Source organism: Drosophila elegans, unplaced genomic scaffold, assembly GCF_018152505.1.
Source record: "Drosophila elegans isolate 14027-0461.03 unplaced genomic scaffold, ASM1815250v1 contig_208, whole genome shotgun sequence".
Taxonomy (NCBI): domain Eukaryota; kingdom Metazoa; phylum Arthropoda; class Insecta; order Diptera; family Drosophilidae; genus Drosophila; species Drosophila elegans.
The window spans coordinates 13598944-13618748 of NW_024545578.1; the positions used below are offsets into that span (position 1 = coordinate 13598944).

The window sequence follows — 19805 nt, forward strand, 5'->3', positions numbered from 1 at the left end:
TTTTTTCCCGATTTCGTACTCTTGGAAATCGGGTGAATAAATTGTAAAGTTTAAAATCAATTTAAGTTTTAAAATTGCATTTATTCAGACATACATGATTATTTGTATTGGTATGTAAGCTATGCATGTGTATATGATTTGGAGGGCACAAAACCAATCTTTATCTTTCTGTCTCCCCCGGGAGCTTACAAAACTAATAAAAAAACGAACGCAAACTTTCAGACTGCAATGCTGACTTGGCTGATGGTTAGCATATGTGAATGCGGTAGCGGTTATATATACGTATATATAAATATAGATCTGTTTGCTTATAAATCGGTCCGCCAACTGTACACAAACTGATAAGTAACTGGGAAAGTAAACGGAATGCGGAATACTTGGGGAATGCAACTTAGCGCCCGTTCCAGTGGCCCACATGTCCGTTCTCGAAGGCCAGGTTGATCCTAGGATGCGGAAGTGGCCTGTTGGCCTGCACTGACTGTCCAACAGGATCGTCCTCGAAGTACAGGCACTGTTGCACAAAGTTCAGGAACAGTACCTGCGCCTGGCTGGCCGCCGCGGGCAATGCCTCCAAATTGGCATCGCTGCAGAGCCCTTGAACCAACTGCTCGCAAATCCTCGTATTGGTATCCACATCGAACAGTGGCACGCCAAAACTAACGTCCAGCAGTGTCCACTCTTCAGTGGCGTCGTCGTCGTCCTCGTCCTCCTGCTCCTCCTCATCGTTTGTTGCCAGGCCAATCTCCTCCAGAGTCATTGGTATCTCGACGGAGCTCTGCGACACCAGATCCGCACGACTGCTGCACTTGGCCAACTCGCTGGCCAGCACTTGACTGCAATCCGGCGAGGTGAACTCATTGGCCGGACCATGTTCCGGCGTGGCAGCAAAGTGGTTTTCATCGGGGCTCTTCAACTGAAAGCTGGTCACCTCGTTGGTTGGCACATGGTTCGTTTTGCTTGGGGCTGCAATCGAAGAGCGCTTCTGCCGCTGGGCGGGCTTCAATCGCACCTGAAGCTCGTACTCTTCGCAGCCGAGATCAGGCACCCCAGTGTTCAGGAATGTTATAAAGCCGCACTGCTGGCGCAGATCCAAAAGGTTGGACAGTTTGCGTACGGCTCGATGGGCGGCCCACTTGGCTTGACGCGTGTCCGCCGGCTGGAATGGAAATGACTCGTAGTGTAGGACGCCGGCTGTGCGGATTCCATAGCCCTGCAACAGCACACAGCCGTTCTTGAGCTGATCGTTCAGGTTGCGGAAATTCTCCGAGTTGAGCACATACGAATCGGAGTGCAGGATGTTGACCAGCAGTTTTCCATAGCCCAAAAACAAGCGCGGCAAGGTCTTCAGAACAGTTCCTCGGCAGAGCAGCAAACTTGGCGGTCCATAGCCTAAACACATTAGTTGTAATTACCAAATATTCAATGTATTCATGTTTAAAATGTTCGTGTACCTGTGATATGGTTGTAAAAAAGCTTGCTCCACATGGGCGCCACATCGGAGCTGCGCAAGAATTGGCCAAAATAGGGAATGCTGAATGTGTGACTAAGTGAGGCCGTCAGTGGCGAAGCGGCTATGATGAACTTGTACTTCTTCTCCAGGACGCGATCTCTGGTCTGCCGATCCAAGCCCTCCAGGCACTCCAATCGCAGCAGATCCAGTCCGCCCGGCAGCAAATGCCGCAGTGAGCAGATGGTGGAGCGCAGAATGACGGCGTGCGCGAAGTAGCGGGAGACATCACCCTCGCCCTCGGCATCCAGAAGCGAAACCTGTTCCAATTCAGCCAGAAAACTGTCCAGACTCTCCTCGCACAGCTTGCCCACTTCGAACATGGTCACGGCATGATTCTTCAAGCCAGGTGATAGGTTGCCCATCATGAGGAATGCGGTGAGCGTGGAGTCAAACAGGAAGCCCACCCTCTTTCCGCTTTTCGGCAGAGCAGTGGCAGAAGGAGCAGCCTGCTTAGCCACATCCTCTGTTTCCAGCTCCGAACTCAGCTCCTGTTCGTCGCTGTTGTTCATCTTTTCCTGGGGCGTGGTATTCAGATTGGCAAAGCTGAAGTCACTGGTGTTGCCATCCGAGGAGAGATAGCCTATGGAACTGCTATCCTTATCCTTGTCCTTCTCCCTTTCCCTTTCCCTTGGGGTCTTTGGGGACTTGGGACTCTGGTCGAATTCGAAACTGCCACTGGCATGTAGATTGTAATTCAGCGGTGTGATTTGTGGTGTTTCGGGTGTTTGCTGCTGGTTGTAACCCTCCCAGCTGGAATGATTTGACTGATTCAGCTGATCCTGCTTGCGATGGGCAAAGCCCAGCCGACAGATGAACGATATGGCCTGCTTTACGCTATCCAGCTCCAGTTGCAGCATGTGCGCCAGCTCAGCGATGGTCATGTGCTCATCCGCACTCACAAAGATCTTGTACAGCAGATTCTCGAAGTAATCGCCACTCACCCGATTCATCACAAAGTTACGCAGCGGTGGAATGGATATTCGATCCTCACCGCTGATCGGAACATCCAAATAGATCAGACCCTTTCTGTACAGGCTGTGCACCACCTCGTGATCGCATTTCCCAGCCGGCTGGCCACCAAAATCGATGAGATCATCGAGCAATCCTCTCTCCGCGGGCGTTAGATACCTGATGTCCGCTTCTAGGACATAACCAATGTCCAGTCGCCACCAGGGCTCGATGTGGATGCGCACGGGAAAGCGTGGCAGGAAGTCCAGCGGATTGGGCCGCGAGCCAAAGATCAAGGAGCGTGGCGTGTGGGTTTTCAGATCGCTGATCAAAGCCAGGTACTCATTGCGGCCAATGCCCAGCACTCGAAGGCAGTCGGCTGCCGTAAAGTTGGGCAATGTGTCATAGCTTTTGTCGCTCCTCAGAAGCTGACCCAATACATCCAGGTAGTAGTTGAAGGGTGTGACTCTCAAGCCCTTGGTTATGATATCAGCCAGGTGATAGGGGAATGCGCCCAGCCCGTTGATGCTCTTCTGTACCAAAAGCTCGTAGTAACGCTGCTCACGGCGGAACACCTTGGCGGCCAGGTTGCCCCTAAATCGCAGCTGGTTCTTCAGGCTGTAGTTAAACACAAACTTCTCGTAGTCGCGCTGGTTATTGTGCAGCACGGACCGCAGGTGCACGGGCAAAAGCTCCCAGGTGACATTCCCACGCACGCATTGTTGCAATTGGTTTTGGCAATTGTTTCCCGAACCCGTGGACGCACTGCCTCCGCCGCTGGCCAAATCCTCTTGCTCCGTCATTTAGGGACTGGGATTGGAATTCTCCTGCTGGTCAAACTAGCTCATTCCATGGCATCCGGCTCCGGAATCAAATATTTTCCACCTGCGTTTTATTTTCGTTTTTTTTTTTGTGCCGAAGAAACGTCGACAGCTGATAAAAAACGTGGGTGCTTCGCAACACTGGTCGATATTTATATCGAAAATTGGAAAGTTCGGTTAAGTTAGGTGCCCCTAATATAATGACAATTTAATTATTTAATTCAAGTCACAAGTAATGTATATTAAATTTGGTAACTGTCACCTGCTAATTTTAATCATTAGTGTTAGAATCGATAGACGAATTATAAAAACATTTTAAAAATTGGGTTAAATTAAGCTTCTGAGAAATATTTTAGTGTATTTTAAAATTATTTTTAACAAATTTTTTTTCGGTTTTAAATTTGAGCACATTTAAAAAATAATTATTCAAAAATTATTCAAGGATTTCTGCTGAATTTAATTTTAATTTTTATTAGCAATGATGTCTTCAATAAACGTAAAACTAACTTCAGAAATTAGCAGTGTTGTTTTTTGGGTAATCCAGGTAGTTTGTAGCATGTAATCCCCAGTGGGCAGAGGTAGGAGGAATGCTACTGGCCTTGGATAGAAATCCTTTACTATAAACGACTTCTTGTCAGAAATTTAAAGTTGTTAATCAACGTTTTTTTTTTGCTTTTAAATAACACGTACCATTAAAGGACAAGAATGATTAAGTTGGTAAACTCCCTTGCAAATTTAAAAACAAATATTGCATATGGATCGTAAGGTCTTCGGAGGAATTTGCAGAAATCCAACTTCCTATCCACCAGCCACGGCTTATAACCGTTCGCTTTTTTTAATATTTGCATCCTTCCCGTGAGATCGTTCAAATTAGAAGTACAGTGGTTTATTCTAAGGTAATTTGTTCAATGATTTATGGTTTATTGATGAGCCACCTGTTGAGTTTTTATTGGATCTGGTTCGTTGAAGCAATACTAATTGCTTAATTCTATTACATAAATTGTACACAGAGAAAAACTATGTGAGTTTTAAGTATTTTCAATGTTATATAATTTTTATAAAGACTTAAAAAGCCAATGTATCTTTTAGGTTTAAAAATAAACGGCCTTTTTCTAGAACAAACTACTTCCCAAACCCTAGCATTTAAATGAACTGTTAAATTGTTATGGATATACAAACTAATACATTTTGATCTGAGTTTTTAAATGAACCACAACTATTTAATAGTTAAGAGAAAATTTAATAAACCATTTCTTATTTATTAAGTTTAATATAAACCTTTTTCAACTTTTGTATAGTGATCTAAAATCTATCGATATACGATATGCGATAGTTATGCGTGCGCTTGCCAACACAGGCACAATTGGCGACATGCAACACTGTCCGCTGATGATTTTCAATATTGCTTTGCCTGCGCTTCAAAAACACTTGCGTTCTAAAGTCAAAATTGTCAAATTATTGTGATGAATCGTTGATAAATATATGGTAGATATCATATCATAAGGAAGCCGGCCTCCAGAGCTCGATGCGCCGTCAGCAAATGCAGCAGCAGCGGCAGAAGAAGCGACAGAGCAGCGGCAGCTATAGAATTTAAGGTCACAGCGACACAAGAAAAGGGACATCAACATCGATTTTTTTGCACCCCTTTTTTTTTTTTTGCGCGTGGAGCACAAACAAATTTGGCAAACAAAGAAAGAGGCGGCGGCGGTGGGGGCGTAAAGTGCGCAGATTTCAACAAAGATGAGCGGTGGCGGCGGCGGCGAGGAGGAGCAGCATCTGCCAGGTGTTTCCAGGTGAATAGCTTTGTTCACTCAAATCGCAACGCACTAATTCCGATTTCCTGCCCTCCAGTGCATCGGGATCGGCAGCTGCAACGGCAGGCGGTCGGGCCACGCCCGAAATGAAGCGCTCGGCGGTGCGCAGTCTGATCCAGCGATATTTCCACCAACTACAGTCCGGCTGCGGGAACGTCCACTGCACCAATGCCAACTGCGCCTCCAGCGGCAAGGTGGCGCCCATGACGCCCAACGAGGTGGCCGCCAGGGCACTGCAGCTCTTCTCCCAGGATGCACAGCTCTGCGAGGCATCCACCTCAGCGGCCAGCAGGTGGGAATCCTTTTCGTAGCAATTGGGTTGTGCCAAGTCGGAATTTTCCACATTTAACTTTAAAGAATTTCTAAAGGAAGTTGGAATTCTATATGTTTCAGACTTTTTGTAATCAATAAGAGTTCTTAAGTTAAGATCTTTCTGAGCCTAAGATTATTTTAACTGAAAAAGATACTTACATTCAAGAGAAAAGTCTAGATTTATCACTGAATAGTTAATCTTAAATGTTGGTTTTTTAATTTTCATGCCAACTAAATTTTGTGTATCTGTTTATGCGTCACTTTGGTTTTAATGCAATTTTGCCTAACAAGCTGAGCATTGTTTTTGGAATAACCCATTTATTGGAATTACTTTGCTGGCATAATCTAGTTATTTTATTAGCACCTGACTTGGTATTACCCCCAAATCCTATACACGTTTACTAATCCCCCGCTTAGCCCCCAGGACGTGGACATGCTGTCGCCGAACGACAGCAGTAGCAGCAGCAGCGGCAGCTCGACGAGCACCATCACCTCCGCCAGCACCACCACCACGACCAGCAGACAGTCGCAGAGTGCGCCAGCTGCCGTGGTAGTGGCGGTTTCCAGCTCAAATCTTGTCCAGAGCGTACCGCCGCTGGATCTCAGGGGCATTGAACCCTCCTCCGGCGACTCGGAGCCATGTACACCCACCCTGCCGGCAGTACAGAGCCTGGATGCCAATAGTCTGATGGCTCTTTACGAGCAATGCAGGGCGGCGGATTGTTACGACAGGCTTTGCCACGCCATCGGCGATGTCTTCTCCAGCGTGGATCGACTGAGCAAGAGCTTCATACGCAGCGCCGAACCAGCAGCATCAAGTAGTCTCCAGGAGCTGCTGGCCAATCCACCGGAGTCTTTGAACAAAGAGCAGCTACGAACTCTGGAAGGAGAACATGACAAGGACGAGGACAGTACACAGCAAGTGGAAGAGCAGGCGGCAACGGAGGAGGGACTGCCATGTGCTTCAGCAGTGGCTGAAGTAGAAACGGACGCGGAAGCGGAGCCCGAGGAAGAAGACGACGACGACGACGTGCCCATGGCTCAAACCACAGAGGCAACGACGGTGGAGGATCCGTCGCAAAGCAGCGACACGCAGGTGGATCTGCCCGGCTTACGCTGCGTACAGCGACTGCTTTTCGGCTCTCGCAAGCGAGCCATCAATGACAAGCTGACCAACAGTGTTATCCAGCTGGCGGACTGGGTGCACTATATGCGACCCGACTGGGAAAAGGTCATACACTGTCTGGTCATCTGCTTTGACCTGGCCACCAACAGTGAGTTTTTGAAATTTTTGCCCCCGTAAAGGGTTCTTTAATTTATTTTTAATGTTTTCCCCACAGCCAACAACAGTGTGGTGGACATGGACTATCTGGACAGGGTGCTGCCAAAGCTGTGTCATGCGGCGGCGGTGATGCCAGTGCAGGCACAGGCGCGTCTGGCCAGGATCTGGGCGGCCCATTGCTCGGATCAGCTTCAGGCGCTGGTGGCCGCCTGCCAGCAGCAGATCACGTTGCAGGTGCTCCTTGACGAGGAGTCAATGCGTGAGAACGGGGCCATTATCAGTGCCACCAAAGTTCTGAAGGTAAATAGTCACATTATATGGTTTGGAATGCTTAAAACCCATCGACTTTTCTCTTCAATCAGATTGTCTTCTATGCAAATGTCTTGGCCAGCGAGCTGGAACGACCATCCTGCCGGGCGCCGTTGGAAGATCGCACGGAAACGGTGGAAACCTCCGCATCGGGCAGTGTAACCGTGGAGGACGACCTGTTCGCCTACAGTTCAGTGCTGCACCCGCACATGCCCAAGTTCGCCGAGGATCAGTTGGAGAAGGCGCTACAGGTGTCGGCCATCGATTGCCGAAAACCGCTGGTGCCGCTGGAGGAGTTCTACAACGAGGCGCTCAGCGAGAACATCCAGATGCACCACGACTACCTCTCCTACAAAACACTGGCCATGGAGAGCGAGCTGGGCTCTGGCCAGACAACCTACTTTTCGTTCATGCTCTACGCCTTTATCCTCACGCCGGCGACGAAGGTTGATGCCTTGTACTACGACAGCCGGATGAGAATGTACAGCGAACGCTACTCCTCGCTCTACTCGATTCTCAACAACTTTGGCCAGGACGGTCAGGATGGCACTCCGCGGCCGGACCTTAAGTTGACGGTGCGCAGGGATCAGCTTATCAACGATGCGCTCATCGGGGTGCGTCCTCTTACTTTGGAATTATATTCCCAATATATTCTGCTTATAATTATCGTTTATTTTTGCGCAGCTGGAACTGGTGGCCATGAGCAATCCGAAGGATCTCAAGAAGCAATTGGTGGTCGAGTTTGTGGGCGAGCAGGGCATCGATGAAGGTGGCGTATCCAAAGAGTTCTTCCAGCTAATCGTGGAGGAGATTTTCAATCCGGCCTTTGGCATGTTTATACAGCAGGAGGAAACCAATAATATGTGGTAGGTGGACTTTATTTCTATAGTTTCCCAAAATATACATAAGTAATTTGTCATAATTTGCAGGTTCAATGCCACACCCTTCGAGAACGGAGCTCAATTTACACTGATAGGGATCATTATAGGTCTGGCCATCTATAACAATGTGATCCTGGCCGTTAACTTTCCCATGGTGGTCTATCGCAAGCTGATGGGCTATTGCGGAACCTTCGCGGACCTCAACGACTGGAGCCCGACGCTGTACAAGAGTCTTAAGTCCATGCTGGACTATCAGGGCCAAGATATGGAGGAGGTGTTCGACCAGACCTTCAAGATCAGCTACAGCAACGTCTTCGGGGAGATGGTGGAGCACGAGCTGGTGCCGAATGGCAAGGAGATGTTGGTGGGCCAACACAACAAGCAGCTGTTCGTGAATCTGTACAGTGACTTCCTGCTGAACACGAACATCCAGCAGCAGTTCAATGCCTTCCGCAAGGGCTTTGAAATGGTCACGGATGAGTCGCCACTGAAGCTCCTCTTCCGGCCCGAGGAAATCGAGATGCTGGTCTGCGGCAGTCGCGTAAGTAGCTCTATCTTATAAACTTGTTTACCAATTAATAATCTTATATATGCAATTTAGGAGTTCGACTTTGTGGAACTGGAGCACTCGACAGAGTACGAGGGCGGCTACACGGAGGAGACACAGATTATTCAGGATTTCTGGAGCATTGTGCATGCCATGCCCAACGAGTCGAAACGCAAGCTGCTCGAGTTCACCACAGGATCGGCGCGTGTTCCGGTGGGCGGGCTGAAGTGCCTGCGGCTACTGATCACGCGACACGGTCCGGATAGTGACCGGCTGCCTACCTCGCACACCTGCTTCAACGTGCTGCTCCTGCCCGAGTACAGCAATCGCGAAAAGCTGGAGGAGCGCCTGATGAAGGCCATCAACTACTCGAAGGGCTTCGGAATGCTGTAGAAGGTGTACTCGCCATCTCAAAGTCCAAACTCCAAGTCCAAATCCAAGTCTGTCACTGTCGGAACTGATACCACCTCTCTTTGCGATGAAGAAGGAGAAGATTTTGATGGGTTTGAGTTCGTTTTGGGTTCTGCCATTTATTTTTGATACGACCTGTTCAATGAGACAATATACATACAAATTATATATGCTCAATTTCTGGTGCGATGGCAAGCGAGCTGACCGAACGGACACGCGATTTTGTTTCCCTTTGTCGCCCAGTTAAATGTAAATACACACCACATACCGCATTATGTGCATTCACCTATGTAACACCCACATTTAAGTCGCAACCCGCTGAATATTTTCCTAAATAAATTTGAAGTTGTGCGCCGAAGTTTTTGTCATCGTAACTAAATCGCTGCCGAGGGTATTATCATGATATTAAGACAAGAATATCTGGCTTTAAAAATACACTAAATTTATACTTACAATTATTCCCTCTATTTCCAATAAAAACGTCTTCAAGTTGGGAAAACTGACCATTTTATTTTTAAACCATCAACAAACAAAGCGATTGATTTGTTTTTTTTTTGTTTTTAATAAATAGGAAAATAAATCAATAAAAAAGTTTCAAAATTCAATTTTATTTACATTTTTAGAGAGTTAAGGTTTTTTAATACCTTTTAAAAATTTTTAGTGAATAAATAAATAAATATTTCAAATGAAGCTTTTTTGAATTCAAAAACAAATGCATGCTATTTACCATAAAATAGCAAAAAGTCAAGTGGAAACAAAGTGGGAAAAGCTCATATTCTTTAACAGCTAGGTCGGAACACGTTGTGGATTTTTTAGGGTATTTGTATGTGTTTGGAAAATGTTGGATTTTTTGTACATTTCTGTTAGGCAAATCAAAACAAAAACAACTTTCGACCGCAGCGGAACTCGCCGAATTAATTCGTTTTTGATTTTCTTGCGGGCGGTTCTTTTTCGGAATCTGAAGGTGTTTGTATTTGCCAAGCATTTTTGGAAAAAATAAAATGCCACTAGTATAACGCAAGGAGTCCTATAGATAATTTCTTCCACCGTTCGCGAGTGATTGCCTGTGTGAGGGAGTGACAGAGAACAATAAGTTCCAGCATCTTTAATTAAAATGCAACAACAAAGCGCATTGTTCTTGTTGCTGCTGGCTGTGACGTCCCAAGGAGCCAGCGCCAGCGCAGACGCCGACGTCGCTGCAGCGCCGGAGTCCAATTGGAATGGTTTGTTTTTAAGTTCCAACTAGACTGAGTTCATCAGCAGACATAGAAAATTATATTGCCTTTATATGAGCGGCTTTTGAAGTGCATCCCGCACGTAGTCCCTCAATACACAGAAAGAAAAATGTATATAATATGATTGATGAACTTGCTTATCATATCATTATATTATTTTCAAAATGCTCAACTTAAATTTAAGCAAAAAAACTTGTATATTTTATCTGGATTTGCCATTGCTCAAAATTCAATGCAATATAAAATATGTAAATGTTTACTTGCATTGCGCATGTAAGTTTTACATAATTTTTTTCAGTGTATATGTCGTGTACATCTCTGAGAATTTGTTTGTTATCCCTGCAGAATCTCACTTCCCCTTGCCTTTTAAAATAGTTTTGTTTTTCATTTTGCTTTGATGCTTGCGGTTGCTTACTCTGGAATTGCCTGGAAACGGAGCAGATGCAGATTAAGTTATTCAGATGCACCTGCATCTCAAATGGAAGATCTAGAAAATTCTTCTAATTTTATTTTTCATATTTGTATAATTTACTCCCGTTTAAACCTGCTCAACATGTTGTTTTATTCATATGACCGGTTACTGTGCTCAACATTAAATAACGACTTGACAAAACAATACATATTTAATTTTTGGAATTCTATTGGCATTCAATTACCATATTTTCAGTATTTAATAAATCATATTAGGTTACTGTAGAGCTTACTTAAGGCAAACAAAATAAATGATCATTCATATATCGTATGATAAGGATTGGTACGAATTTATACATATTTTATCACAAAAGTTTACATTTCAAAGAGCGTGCACAAGTTGTATTTAAGTTATAAAATATTACTTACGACATTTCTTGTTATAAATATACGACTATTATGAATAATTCTACAGATATACCATCTAAAAATTGCAAATATTTTGTTTTCTCCGTATTCCACAGATAGAGTCAAAGTGTTCACTGTGGCCACTGAACCCACCGATGGCTATGCCCGATACTATCGATCTTTACGCGTCTACGACATCGAGGTGAGACCCACATTAAGTGCTAAATTCTTATTAATTAGAACAATCTAAAATCAAGACACGATGTCTTTAACCTAGATATCTTTAATCTTTGATGTGGTATTTTGTGGTTTAGCAAAGAATCGTCCAAAAAGTTATATTTAGTTAGAGGGTGAAATTGATTATCTGATAAATTGTTAACTCTATTTTAAACATGTTTTTATGCACCAACGAAGACTTAAAAAAATATTTTAAAATCAGTTATATAAAACCAATTAGGTCAGCATCTCAAATATCTATAAAAATAAATACAAATTCAGCATATCAAATACAGTTAGGTATTTTTCATGGAAAAAATTTGCAAACTTTTATGGATTCAGGAACATTTGTGGCCAACCATTTATATGCAAATATGAGTTGATTGTTTTTATTGATGAATTTCTAATTTGACGTCTCCCAGACAAAAACTAGTATATAAACAAGATCATAAGTGTAAGATAGATAAGAACTGAAAGCTAGTATATGGATGATGTGTGTTTTTGTGTTCTTTTAAAGACTCCCGAGACTTGTTCATCGGCTTGGCACACTTAAGCAACATTGTATTGTTTAAATGTCTGGTTAGTATATAGTGGGTATATGTATGTATATCTGTAAATGTATGCCGCTCGCCGAGCATCCGGCGTTGTCGACCGATTTTGTGATGTGGAACACCGAGATTGGCTGGACATTGTGGGGCAACGGCAACATATAGTGAACATATAGTGCACAGATGTTGAAATCACGTAGTCCAGACGGTTTTCGGTGCAGTTGCCGGGGGTAATTAGCACTATACTATTCTGTTTTGGTTCTCGGTCTGTCTGTTGATAGCTTAGAACTTTCTACACCAAATCGGTGGGAGATTTCGCTTATCAAGTCCAGAATATGTGACACTTTACCATTTGTCGGCCGGCTCAGAGCTCAGAATCATTTCGATTCAAAAACGAATGCTCGACAACAAAATGTGCTGATAAGTTTGCTTTGCCGGCATTTTTTTTATGAGCTGAAGCTGATCTCTCCCCTTTGTTTTGATTTTGTTGTTCCTTTTTGGATTTAGAGAACTGTGCGACCAAAGTTATTTGATCCCGGAGAGTAAGCTTAATTAATTATTTTGGGGTTGTGCTTTTCAGATATTTATTTATCAGAACAAATATTAAAACAATTCTCTATTAGCCGATTATTTTTATTTTTAGTTATTATTGTTAAATTGTTTGCTAAGTTATATGTTTTATTAAATTGTGAAATAATTTAATGATGATAAATAGTATTAAATTATACTTTGTAGTTTTTAGTATTAAAATGACACAATAAAGGCAGTTAATTATTGTGAAATACAAACAAACCACAGTCGTAGATTTAACTTACTACTAAAATATCAACCGCTTCATAATTTTATTGATAACAACCTGCTTCAATACTTTCTCGTTATGCTGTTTGATAATCCAGTTTGCCTTTAGAGATAATGATTAATATTATTATAATAATTTAATCTGAAACAGGGAACTACTCTCGGTCTCGGACAAGAATGGAAAGGGGGAGATATGCAAAAACCCGGCGGAGGTTTTAAGCTCAATCTTCTGCGCGAAGCCATTGCGCCCTACAAAAATGATCCTGAAATAATAATACTCTTCACAGACAGGTGAGTTTTATAAATGAAAAAATGTAGCAATATTTACTGAACAAATGAAATTTTTTAGCTATGATGTTATCATCACTGCAACGCTGGAAGAGATTGCGGAAAAGTTCAAGGAATCGGGGGCCAAGGTGCTTTTTTCAGCCGAGAAATTCTGTTGGCCCGATAAAAGTCTGACCGATGATTATCCTGAGGTGGAGGGCAAGGCCTCCCGATTCCTCAACTCGGGAGCCTTTATTGGCTATGCACCAGAGGTTTATGCCCTACTGGAGGATCCCATTGAGGACACTGCCGACGATCAGCTGTACTTCACCAAGATATTCCTTGACGAGGCCAAACGCAGCAAGTTAGGCATTAAGTTGGACACACAATCCCGGCTATTCCAAAACCTTCATGGGGCCAAGAACGATGTGAAGCTTAAAGTGGATCTCGATAGCAATCAAGGTGTCCTGCAGAATGTGGATTTCATGACCACTCCGGTTATTATACATGGAAACGGACTGAGCAAGGTGGATCTCAATGCATACGGCAATTATTTGGCCAGAACCTTCAATGGCGTTTGCCTGTTTTGCCAGGAAAATCTATTGGACTTGGATGTGAGTGATTTCCAGTTTGTTCATGCAAGTTCATTAAGTTTAAGTTTCATTATATTTTTAAGGAGAAAAATCTTCCTGTGATTTCTTTGGCTCTCATGGTCACACAAGCCGTGCCATTCTTCGATCAGTTCCTCGAAGGCATCGAGAAGCTAAACTATCCCAAAGAAAAGCTGCACTTGCTCATCTACAGCAACGTTCCTTTCCACGACGATGACAGCAGGTCCTTTGTGAACAAACACGGTGATAAGTATGCAACTGCCAAGTACACGCTTTCTACGGATGAATTGGACGAGCGCCAAGGCAGGCAGTTGGCTCTGTAAGTCTTTAACGTGTGCCTTATTGGCTTTAGCATATATTAATTAATTTAAGTTACTCATTAGCTGACACTAAGAACTCCTTTTCAAAGATTTTACCATCTAAAAATGTATTTTATATTACTTTTAATGAATAGCAAAAAGCTTAAGTTAGAAACAGATTTGTTTTAAATGTCTTATATAAAATTGATGATATATATTTTTATTGAAAAGATAAACTATGTCCTAAAAATAAATAAGGTTCTAATATCTGCTGACTTTCCAGGGACAAGGCTCGACTCCACCACAGCGACTACATATTCTATGTGGACGCAGATGCGCACATCGACGACAGTGAGGTGCTCCGGGAGCTGCTCAGACTGAACAAGTGGGTCAAAGCTTCTGTAGCCCGATATTTCCAAAATAATAATTATCCACTTCCAGGCAATTCGTCGCACCGCTTTTCACCAAACACGACGAGTTATGGAGCAACTTCTGGGGCGCCCTTTCCGACGGAGGTTACTATGCCAGGTCGCACGACTACGTGGACATTGTAAAGGGCGACTTGATGTAAGTAAAAAAATATCTGATCTACCCTGGTTACTTTGTTTCCTACTTGTAGGGCTTGGGTTTTTTTTGTAGAGAATTATTTATTATATAATGATCCCACATTTATTTTGATGTATTACAATACGACAATAACTTTATTACAACAAAAAAACTAGCTCATACAATAATTGTTTGCAAGCCCTTATGTTATGCAAATTATTGTATATTTTTATATAACGATTCTTTAAAATTGACTTTACAAATTTACGGACAACAAAATGTTCTGTACATTTTCTTTTTATTAATTGATAGATGACTTTTGAAACTATATTTCAAAATTAAAAAAAAAGCTTAGTTTGGCTTCGAATAATTTGCTAAAATCATTTGCCAATTGTAGTAAATCTCTTGAACAAAACATAGGGACTCAAAATAGACACAAAATAGAGTCGATCAGTCGAAGGCAATGGAGAAATCTGTCTTGAAACTGCGCCGATCGATGGAGTACATGTTGTCGGCAGTGCACTCGTAGAGTCCGGCGTCCATCTGGGTGGCAGGGTCAATCTCAATCTTCGACTTGACCTTGTCGTCGCCGATGCGCCATTCGTGGACATGCATGTACAGATGCTGATAGATCTCCGCCCCGTCCTTGTACCAGGTGATGTGTGGGCGTGGATTGCCCTTGGCCACGCACAAGAAGGCTATCTTGTGGCCCAAAACGTACTCGAGGTCAAAGTGCGAGGCTTGCAGGATTTTGGCGCCCTAAGAAAGGCAAAAATTGCAAAACATGAAGTTACAAAACGAAATAACTTTTAATCTCACGTTTTCCAACTCCGACTACTTACATTATTGTTGTTGTAATACTGATCCGACTCCGGATCACGATATTTTCCCGTAATTGGCAGACCGATCTGCACCCTGGACTTGGTTCGTCCACGGCCACGCCCTCGTCGCGCCTCGCAAATGGGCGTGACCAGCATGAGCAGCCCCAAAGCGAGGCAGATGATCAGGCACTTGACCTGCATGACTCTCCGGAAAAATGGATACAGTGCTGGCGGAGATCGCGATCGCTTTGCTGCTGCTGGTGGCGGTGCTGTGCGAATCTCGTTTGGTGACTGATCCACTCGGTTAGACTCTGCACCACACTGCTCATCCTCATCTCATCTCATTTCATCTCATCTCATCTAATTTGCCACAATTGTCCGGCGGATTTAATCCGTTTCGGTTGCTCTCGAAATTCGCCGCTCGCAGCTTTTTGTTCTGGGTTGGCTTTCTCATCGCCGCATTTCCATATTTCACTCAATTTCCCAGCTTGATTTGATTTGGACGCTTGCTGATATCGCTCGCCATAGAAGCTCATGGCACCCCTTTCCACATGTCTTGCTGGGATTCGGTCTAGTTTACAGTGGTGACAGGTTCAAACAACTTGACTTCAATTTTAGTTTTGAATAAGTTTTTTTTTAAATATTTTTTCAGCAGTAATTTTTTTTTAAGGTACACTTTTAAACACTAGTTTTAAAGGTGGTAAATAAATGCAGCCAATTAGTATTTAGCAGTTGCGATATTTAAATTGAATTGGCTTTTGATATTTTTTTGGCTGTAGAACATTTTATTTTATAACGTCAATTCTATTTACCAAAATTATTGATTTTGTTTCCATTTTATTTTATTTAAATTTATATGAAATTTTTAAAAGGTAGAATTGCCTTTTAATACATAAAAAATTACGTATCTATTAGCTACAAATATATTTTATATATATAACTAAGAAACTTTAACCTACAAATTATATTATATTTCGAATCCTTGCTACTTTTCTATTGATTTCTTTAACGTTTTGACCCACTGTACTTTATTGAAGGCTAGGGACCACTCAACACTTTAGAACCAAAAAGCCTCGGTTTGTTTGGTTTGCTTTCACACATTTTAATAAAATAAATGCAAAAAAATCATTTGAATTGGGTAATTGAGTCAATTTGTCGGCTTTGTGCACACAAACGTACTTTGGCACTCACAGACACCTACACAGATTCACACATTTACGACGAAAGGTCAGACTCAAATAGATATAAAATATTCATAATGCGAGACGAAAAAATGTATTTTTAAATATTTTTTGTTTAAATGTATGCTTTAAAGAATTTAATAGTCAAGTTTTACAGAGTCATAAAATTCAAAAGTATCCAAAACAGGTAACAAGTTGTAAACTTGGCTCAAAAGTTAACCATAACATAATCCGTGCGAAAACCTCGACGATCGATGGCGTAAATGTTGTCCGCTTGACATTCGTAGAACCCTGAAACAAAAATTTACATTTATAGAAAAAATTAATTTTAAAGTTTTAAAAGTCTTCTTAAACATTTGACTTACCAGCATCCATTTGCGTGGTTGGATCAATTTCCATTTTAGACTTAACGATGTTTGTCTCTATATGAGATTCATGTACCTGGATAAACAAAGATTATAAAATCATATTATATTTACGAAAGAAAATATATTTGTCATTACCTGAAAGAATCGGTGCTGGTAAAGTTCCGCTCCATCCTTAAACCAGGTGATAGTTGGTCGTGGGTTGCCTAAAAAAAGGCAAAAAACAAGATATAAATAATTGATTTTAGAAATAAAAGCTTTTTATTCCAACCTTGAGCCATGCAGAAGAAGGTTATTTTGCGTCCCAGGGTATAGTCCAATTCGAAATGCGATGACTTTATGATCTTAGCTCCCTGTAAAACATTAAATATAAATCTTAAGAGCTGTAATTTATCGTTGGCTCACTTACATTTTCATGATCATAATAGTTTACGGCATCCTGTGATCGATGTTGTATGACCACGGGTTTTTTACCCGTATAGTTTCGACGCTCCGTTTTTCCCGCCGTACTTCCTGTGATGACATTCGAATTTTAGCTACTAACGATATTTTTGTGCGTTTGGATCACTCACTTTGGGCTGCTATATAGATGAGATCGCCAAATATCAAGTAGCAGAGGCATAGGAGTACGATCCGATCGAGCTTCCAGATGCCACGAGGCATTATTGTCGAGCCGTGATTTCGATCGCCTGCGGTGAATGTTGTTTTCAAACTGCGCTCCCGACATCTGAGCAAAACGCCATCCACTCTGTTCTAATATGCGGATTTTGATTGAGTTAAGTGGATTTCTGTGGGGTGCTGGGGCTTCTGTGTCGGTGCGACGTCACTTTCCATTTTCGCCACATTGTTGCAAATCCGTTGATTCTACCCTCGTCTATTATTCTACCCTCGTCTTTATCGCTCGCTATGTTTTGGCTATGTCATTCATCACTTTTATTTTTCTCCATTTGCAGTGGAATCTTTAACGTGCCCCATGTCACGAGCATTTATCTGGTTAAAAACACTGCCTTCGATGCCATCACTTTCAAGGATAAAGAGTTTGATCCCGACATGGCCATGTGCCAGTCACTTCGAAATGCGGTAAGTTAAAAGATTTTAAAAACTATGAAAACTAAACTATCAGTAAAAAATCTCAAGTTTCTAAATTGAAAATGATGATGAATTAAAAAAAATACACATTAAAAATAAGAGTATAAAAAATGCTTAAAAAAGTTATTTAGGATTTGTCAAAATATCTTTAAAAATTGTATTATTTAAAAACTTTTGCTTTATGAAAATTTCTCGATTGGTAAACATTTCTTTTCAAAAACCTTGGTTTAAATACATTTAGTAATATTGCAATCATTATTTTATTGTTATGAAGCAAACGTGCCATGTTAAATTAAGTTACTAACTATGAATGTGTCTATGCTTCTCCTCAGGGTGTCTTCATGTATATTAGCAATGTGCGGTACTTCGGTCACTTGGTCAACGCCGATTACTTCAATAGTACCGTGACACGTCCGGATTTCCATACACTGTTTAGCAACCGGCGCGATTGGGCGGAGAAGTACATACACCCGAACTACTCGCTTCAGCTGAACGAAAGCTACCAGATACCGCAGCCGTGTACGGATGTCTACTGGTTCCAGATCGTGACGGACGCGTTCTGCGACGACTTGGTGGCCATCATGGAGGCGCACAACACCTGGTCAGATGGCAGCAATAGCGACAGCCGTCTGGAAGGCGGATACGAGGCAGTGCCCACGCGGGACATCCACATGAAGCAGGTGGGATTGGATCAGCTCTATCTCAAGTTCCTCCAGATGTACGTGCGTCCGCTGCAGGAGCGCGTCTTCACCGGTTACTTTCACAATGTAAGTTACTGTTTATGATTAATACCATTGAAAAAAAAGTTAACTTAAAAATGTTGTAATTCTTTTGTTCTAAATGTTACAATACAAAAATAAATTATCTTCCAAAGAATTAGGATATACAACTTCTTATACAAATTGCTTATCTAAGTTAAATATTACCTTTTGATCTGAAACTTAAAAAATCCTTCTTCAGCTAAATTTTATTTGAAAAAGAATTCAAATTTAAAAAGTTTCTTTAACACTAAGATGCCTACTTATTTATGATTTTAATCTAAGCTGTATTCTTATTATACATAGAATATTTAAATTAAGTAACAATTTAGAAAAAGAAACCTTTGTTAATCTGATCTATTGTGTTCTTTAGCCGCCTCGCTCCTTGATGAACTTCATGGTACGCTATCGGCCGGATGAGCAGCCTTCACTGCGACCCCACCACGACTCCTCCACGTACACCATCAACATCGCGATGAACCGGGCAGGCATCGACTACGAGGGAGGTGGCTGTCGATTCATAAGATACAACTGCTCCGTGACGAATACTAGAAAGGGTTGGATGCTTATGCACCCGGGTCGATTGACTCACTACCACGAGGGACTACTCGTGACCAACGGCACCCGCTACATAATGATTTCCTTTATCGATCCGTAGGGGAAATACTAGAAATAATACTCTTTATCAAACTGCCATATCGGCCACTCCAAAGAACTGCATCTTAGCCCAATGAACGATTTGTGCCGATGGAATTGCTACATCGGCCTCGGGCCTTAAGTTTCTGATGATTTTATATACATACTACTTTGAGATCGACAGCTTTATGGTCCCTCGATGAATCTGTTACAGCCTTAAGTTAACTGTAAGTTTTTTTACCAAGTGCAAAGTGTTCAATGTTTGACTAAATAAATTAATTCGTGTATTAATTGATTTAAATATTGTTTTTTCTGGGGTGTAAAAAATTAGTAATGCTTTAATCAAAGGTAAACATGTGCCTTTAATAATACATTTTATTTAGTTAAATTCAATTCGGTTGTTATGGTTCGTAATTTATTTAAATTTAGAAAAATGAATGCTATTTATATTTTACAAATTCTGTTTAAACTTTGTTATTAAGACCAAATATAGTAAACTTTTTTTGATTATTTTTTAACCGGCTTAAATCTTAACAAGTTAAAATCTTTTTATTTTTCTTTCTTACAACCCTACATTTGATCACCATTAAAATTAAGAAATGCTCCACAGTGCCTCTGTTAACTTAATGATGTTTATAAGAACTCTGTTATATCAGCTGGCCCACGCAAGCAGGATAGCAATACTAACCTTGCGGCCGCCCACGCAAGCAACAGTAACGTGCTGTTGCTTACAGACATCTGTTGTTATCTACAGCATAAAACAGCCACTTTACAGATCATA

The 19805-nt window shown here is 42.0% G+C and overlaps 5 protein-coding genes across 5 annotated transcripts; 2 read left to right on the forward strand and 3 right to left on the reverse strand.

The window, feature by feature from the left end:
- Positions 1-60: 60 nt before the first annotated feature.
- On the reverse strand, positions 61-3405 carry LOC108150328 (protein FAM91A1). Its single transcript, XM_017278450.2, has 2 exons — positions 1452-3405; positions 61-1389 (listed from the first exon to the last, which is right to left on the reverse strand). The coding sequence occupies exons 1-2, from the start codon at positions 3259-3261 to the stop codon at positions 392-394; spliced, it is 2808 nt and encodes a 935-aa protein (XP_017133939.1). The 5' UTR covers positions 3262-3405; the 3' UTR covers positions 61-391.
- Positions 3406-4659: 1254 nt separating this feature from the next.
- LOC108150327 (ubiquitin-protein ligase E3A) lies at positions 4660-9193 on the forward strand. Its single transcript, XM_017278448.2, has 8 exons — positions 4660-5072; positions 5131-5385; positions 5823-6679; positions 6746-6987; positions 7050-7610; positions 7681-7862; positions 7926-8418; positions 8479-9193. Exons 1-8 carry the CDS (start codon positions 5020-5022, stop codon positions 8815-8817), a joined length of 2982 nt encoding a protein of 993 aa, XP_017133937.1. The 5' UTR covers positions 4660-5019; the 3' UTR covers positions 8818-9193.
- A 506-nt stretch (positions 9194-9699) lies between these two features.
- LOC108150307 (procollagen-lysine,2-oxoglutarate 5-dioxygenase) lies at positions 9700-19319 on the forward strand. Its single transcript, XM_017278421.2, has 10 exons — positions 9700-10058; positions 11006-11091; positions 12603-12742; positions 12801-13332; positions 13395-13648; positions 13912-14013; positions 14070-14195; positions 17495-17621; positions 17963-18397; positions 18762-19319. Exons 1-10 carry the CDS (start codon positions 9950-9952, stop codon positions 19044-19046), a joined length of 2196 nt encoding a protein of 731 aa, XP_017133910.1. The 5' UTR covers positions 9700-9949; the 3' UTR covers positions 19047-19319.
- On the reverse strand, positions 14219-15660 carry LOC108150309 (immunoglobulin domain-containing protein oig-4). The gene is made up of 2 exons (XM_017278424.2): positions 15017-15660; positions 14219-14933 (listed from the first exon to the last, which is right to left on the reverse strand). Exons 1-2 carry the CDS (start codon positions 15194-15196, stop codon positions 14625-14627), a joined length of 489 nt encoding a protein of 162 aa, XP_017133913.1. The 5' UTR covers positions 15197-15660; the 3' UTR covers positions 14219-14624.
- On the reverse strand, positions 16299-17440 carry LOC108150308 (immunoglobulin domain-containing protein oig-4). Its single transcript, XM_017278422.2, has 6 exons — positions 17114-17440; positions 16951-17054; positions 16813-16894; positions 16680-16747; positions 16542-16617; positions 16299-16467 (listed from the first exon to the last, which is right to left on the reverse strand). Exons 1-6 carry the CDS (start codon positions 17202-17204, stop codon positions 16385-16387), a joined length of 504 nt encoding a protein of 167 aa, XP_017133911.1. The 5' UTR covers positions 17205-17440; the 3' UTR covers positions 16299-16384.
- Positions 19320-19805: the final 486 nt, after the last annotated feature.

Bases quoted from the DNA above. Each gene is read 5' to 3' on its own strand.
- LOC108150328 (XM_017278450.2), bottom strand. From the start codon at position 3,261: ATGACGGAGCAAGAGGATTTGGCCAGCGGCGGAGGCAGTGCGTCCACG. The intron at 1,390-1,451 runs GTACACGAACAT...TAATGTGTTTAG, and splicing joins TTTTTACAACCATATCACAG to GCTATGGACCGCCAAGTTTG.
- LOC108150327 (XM_017278448.2), top strand. From the start codon at position 5,020: ATGAGCGGTGGCGGCGGCGGCGAGGAGGAGCAGCATCTGCCAGGTGTT. The intron at 5,073-5,130 runs GTGAATAGCTTT...CCTGCCCTCCAG, and splicing joins CATCTGCCAGGTGTTTCCAG to TGCATCGGGATCGGCAGCTG. The intron at 7,863-7,925 runs GTAGGTGGACTT...CATAATTTGCAG, and splicing joins GAGGAAACCAATAATATGTG to GTTCAATGCCACACCCTTCG.
- LOC108150307 (XM_017278421.2), top strand. From the start codon at position 9,950: ATGCAACAACAAAGCGCATTGTTCTTGTTGCTGCTGGCTGTGACGTCC. The intron at 13,649-13,911 runs GTAAGTCTTTAA...CTGACTTTCCAG, and splicing joins CAAGGCAGGCAGTTGGCTCT to GGACAAGGCTCGACTCCACC. The intron at 17,622-17,962 runs GTAAGTTAAAAG...GCTTCTCCTCAG, and splicing joins GCCAGTCACTTCGAAATGCG to GGTGTCTTCATGTATATTAG.
- LOC108150309 (XM_017278424.2), bottom strand. From the start codon at position 15,196: ATGCAGGTCAAGTGCCTGATCATCTGCCTCGCTTTGGGGCTGCTCATG. The intron at 14,934-15,016 runs GTAAGTAGTCGG...TGCCTTTCTTAG, and splicing joins AGTATTACAACAACAATAAT to GGCGCCAAAATCCTGCAAGC.
- LOC108150308 (XM_017278422.2), bottom strand. From the start codon at position 17,204: ATGCCTCGTGGCATCTGGAAGCTCGATCGGATCGTACTCCTATGCCTC. The intron at 16,748-16,812 runs GTTGGAATAAAA...GCCTTTTTTTAG, and splicing joins CTTCTTCTGCATGGCTCAAG to GCAACCCACGACCAACTATC. The intron at 16,618-16,679 runs GTAATGACAAAT...TTGTTTATCCAG, and splicing joins ACCAGCACCGATTCTTTCAG to GTACATGAATCTCATATAGA.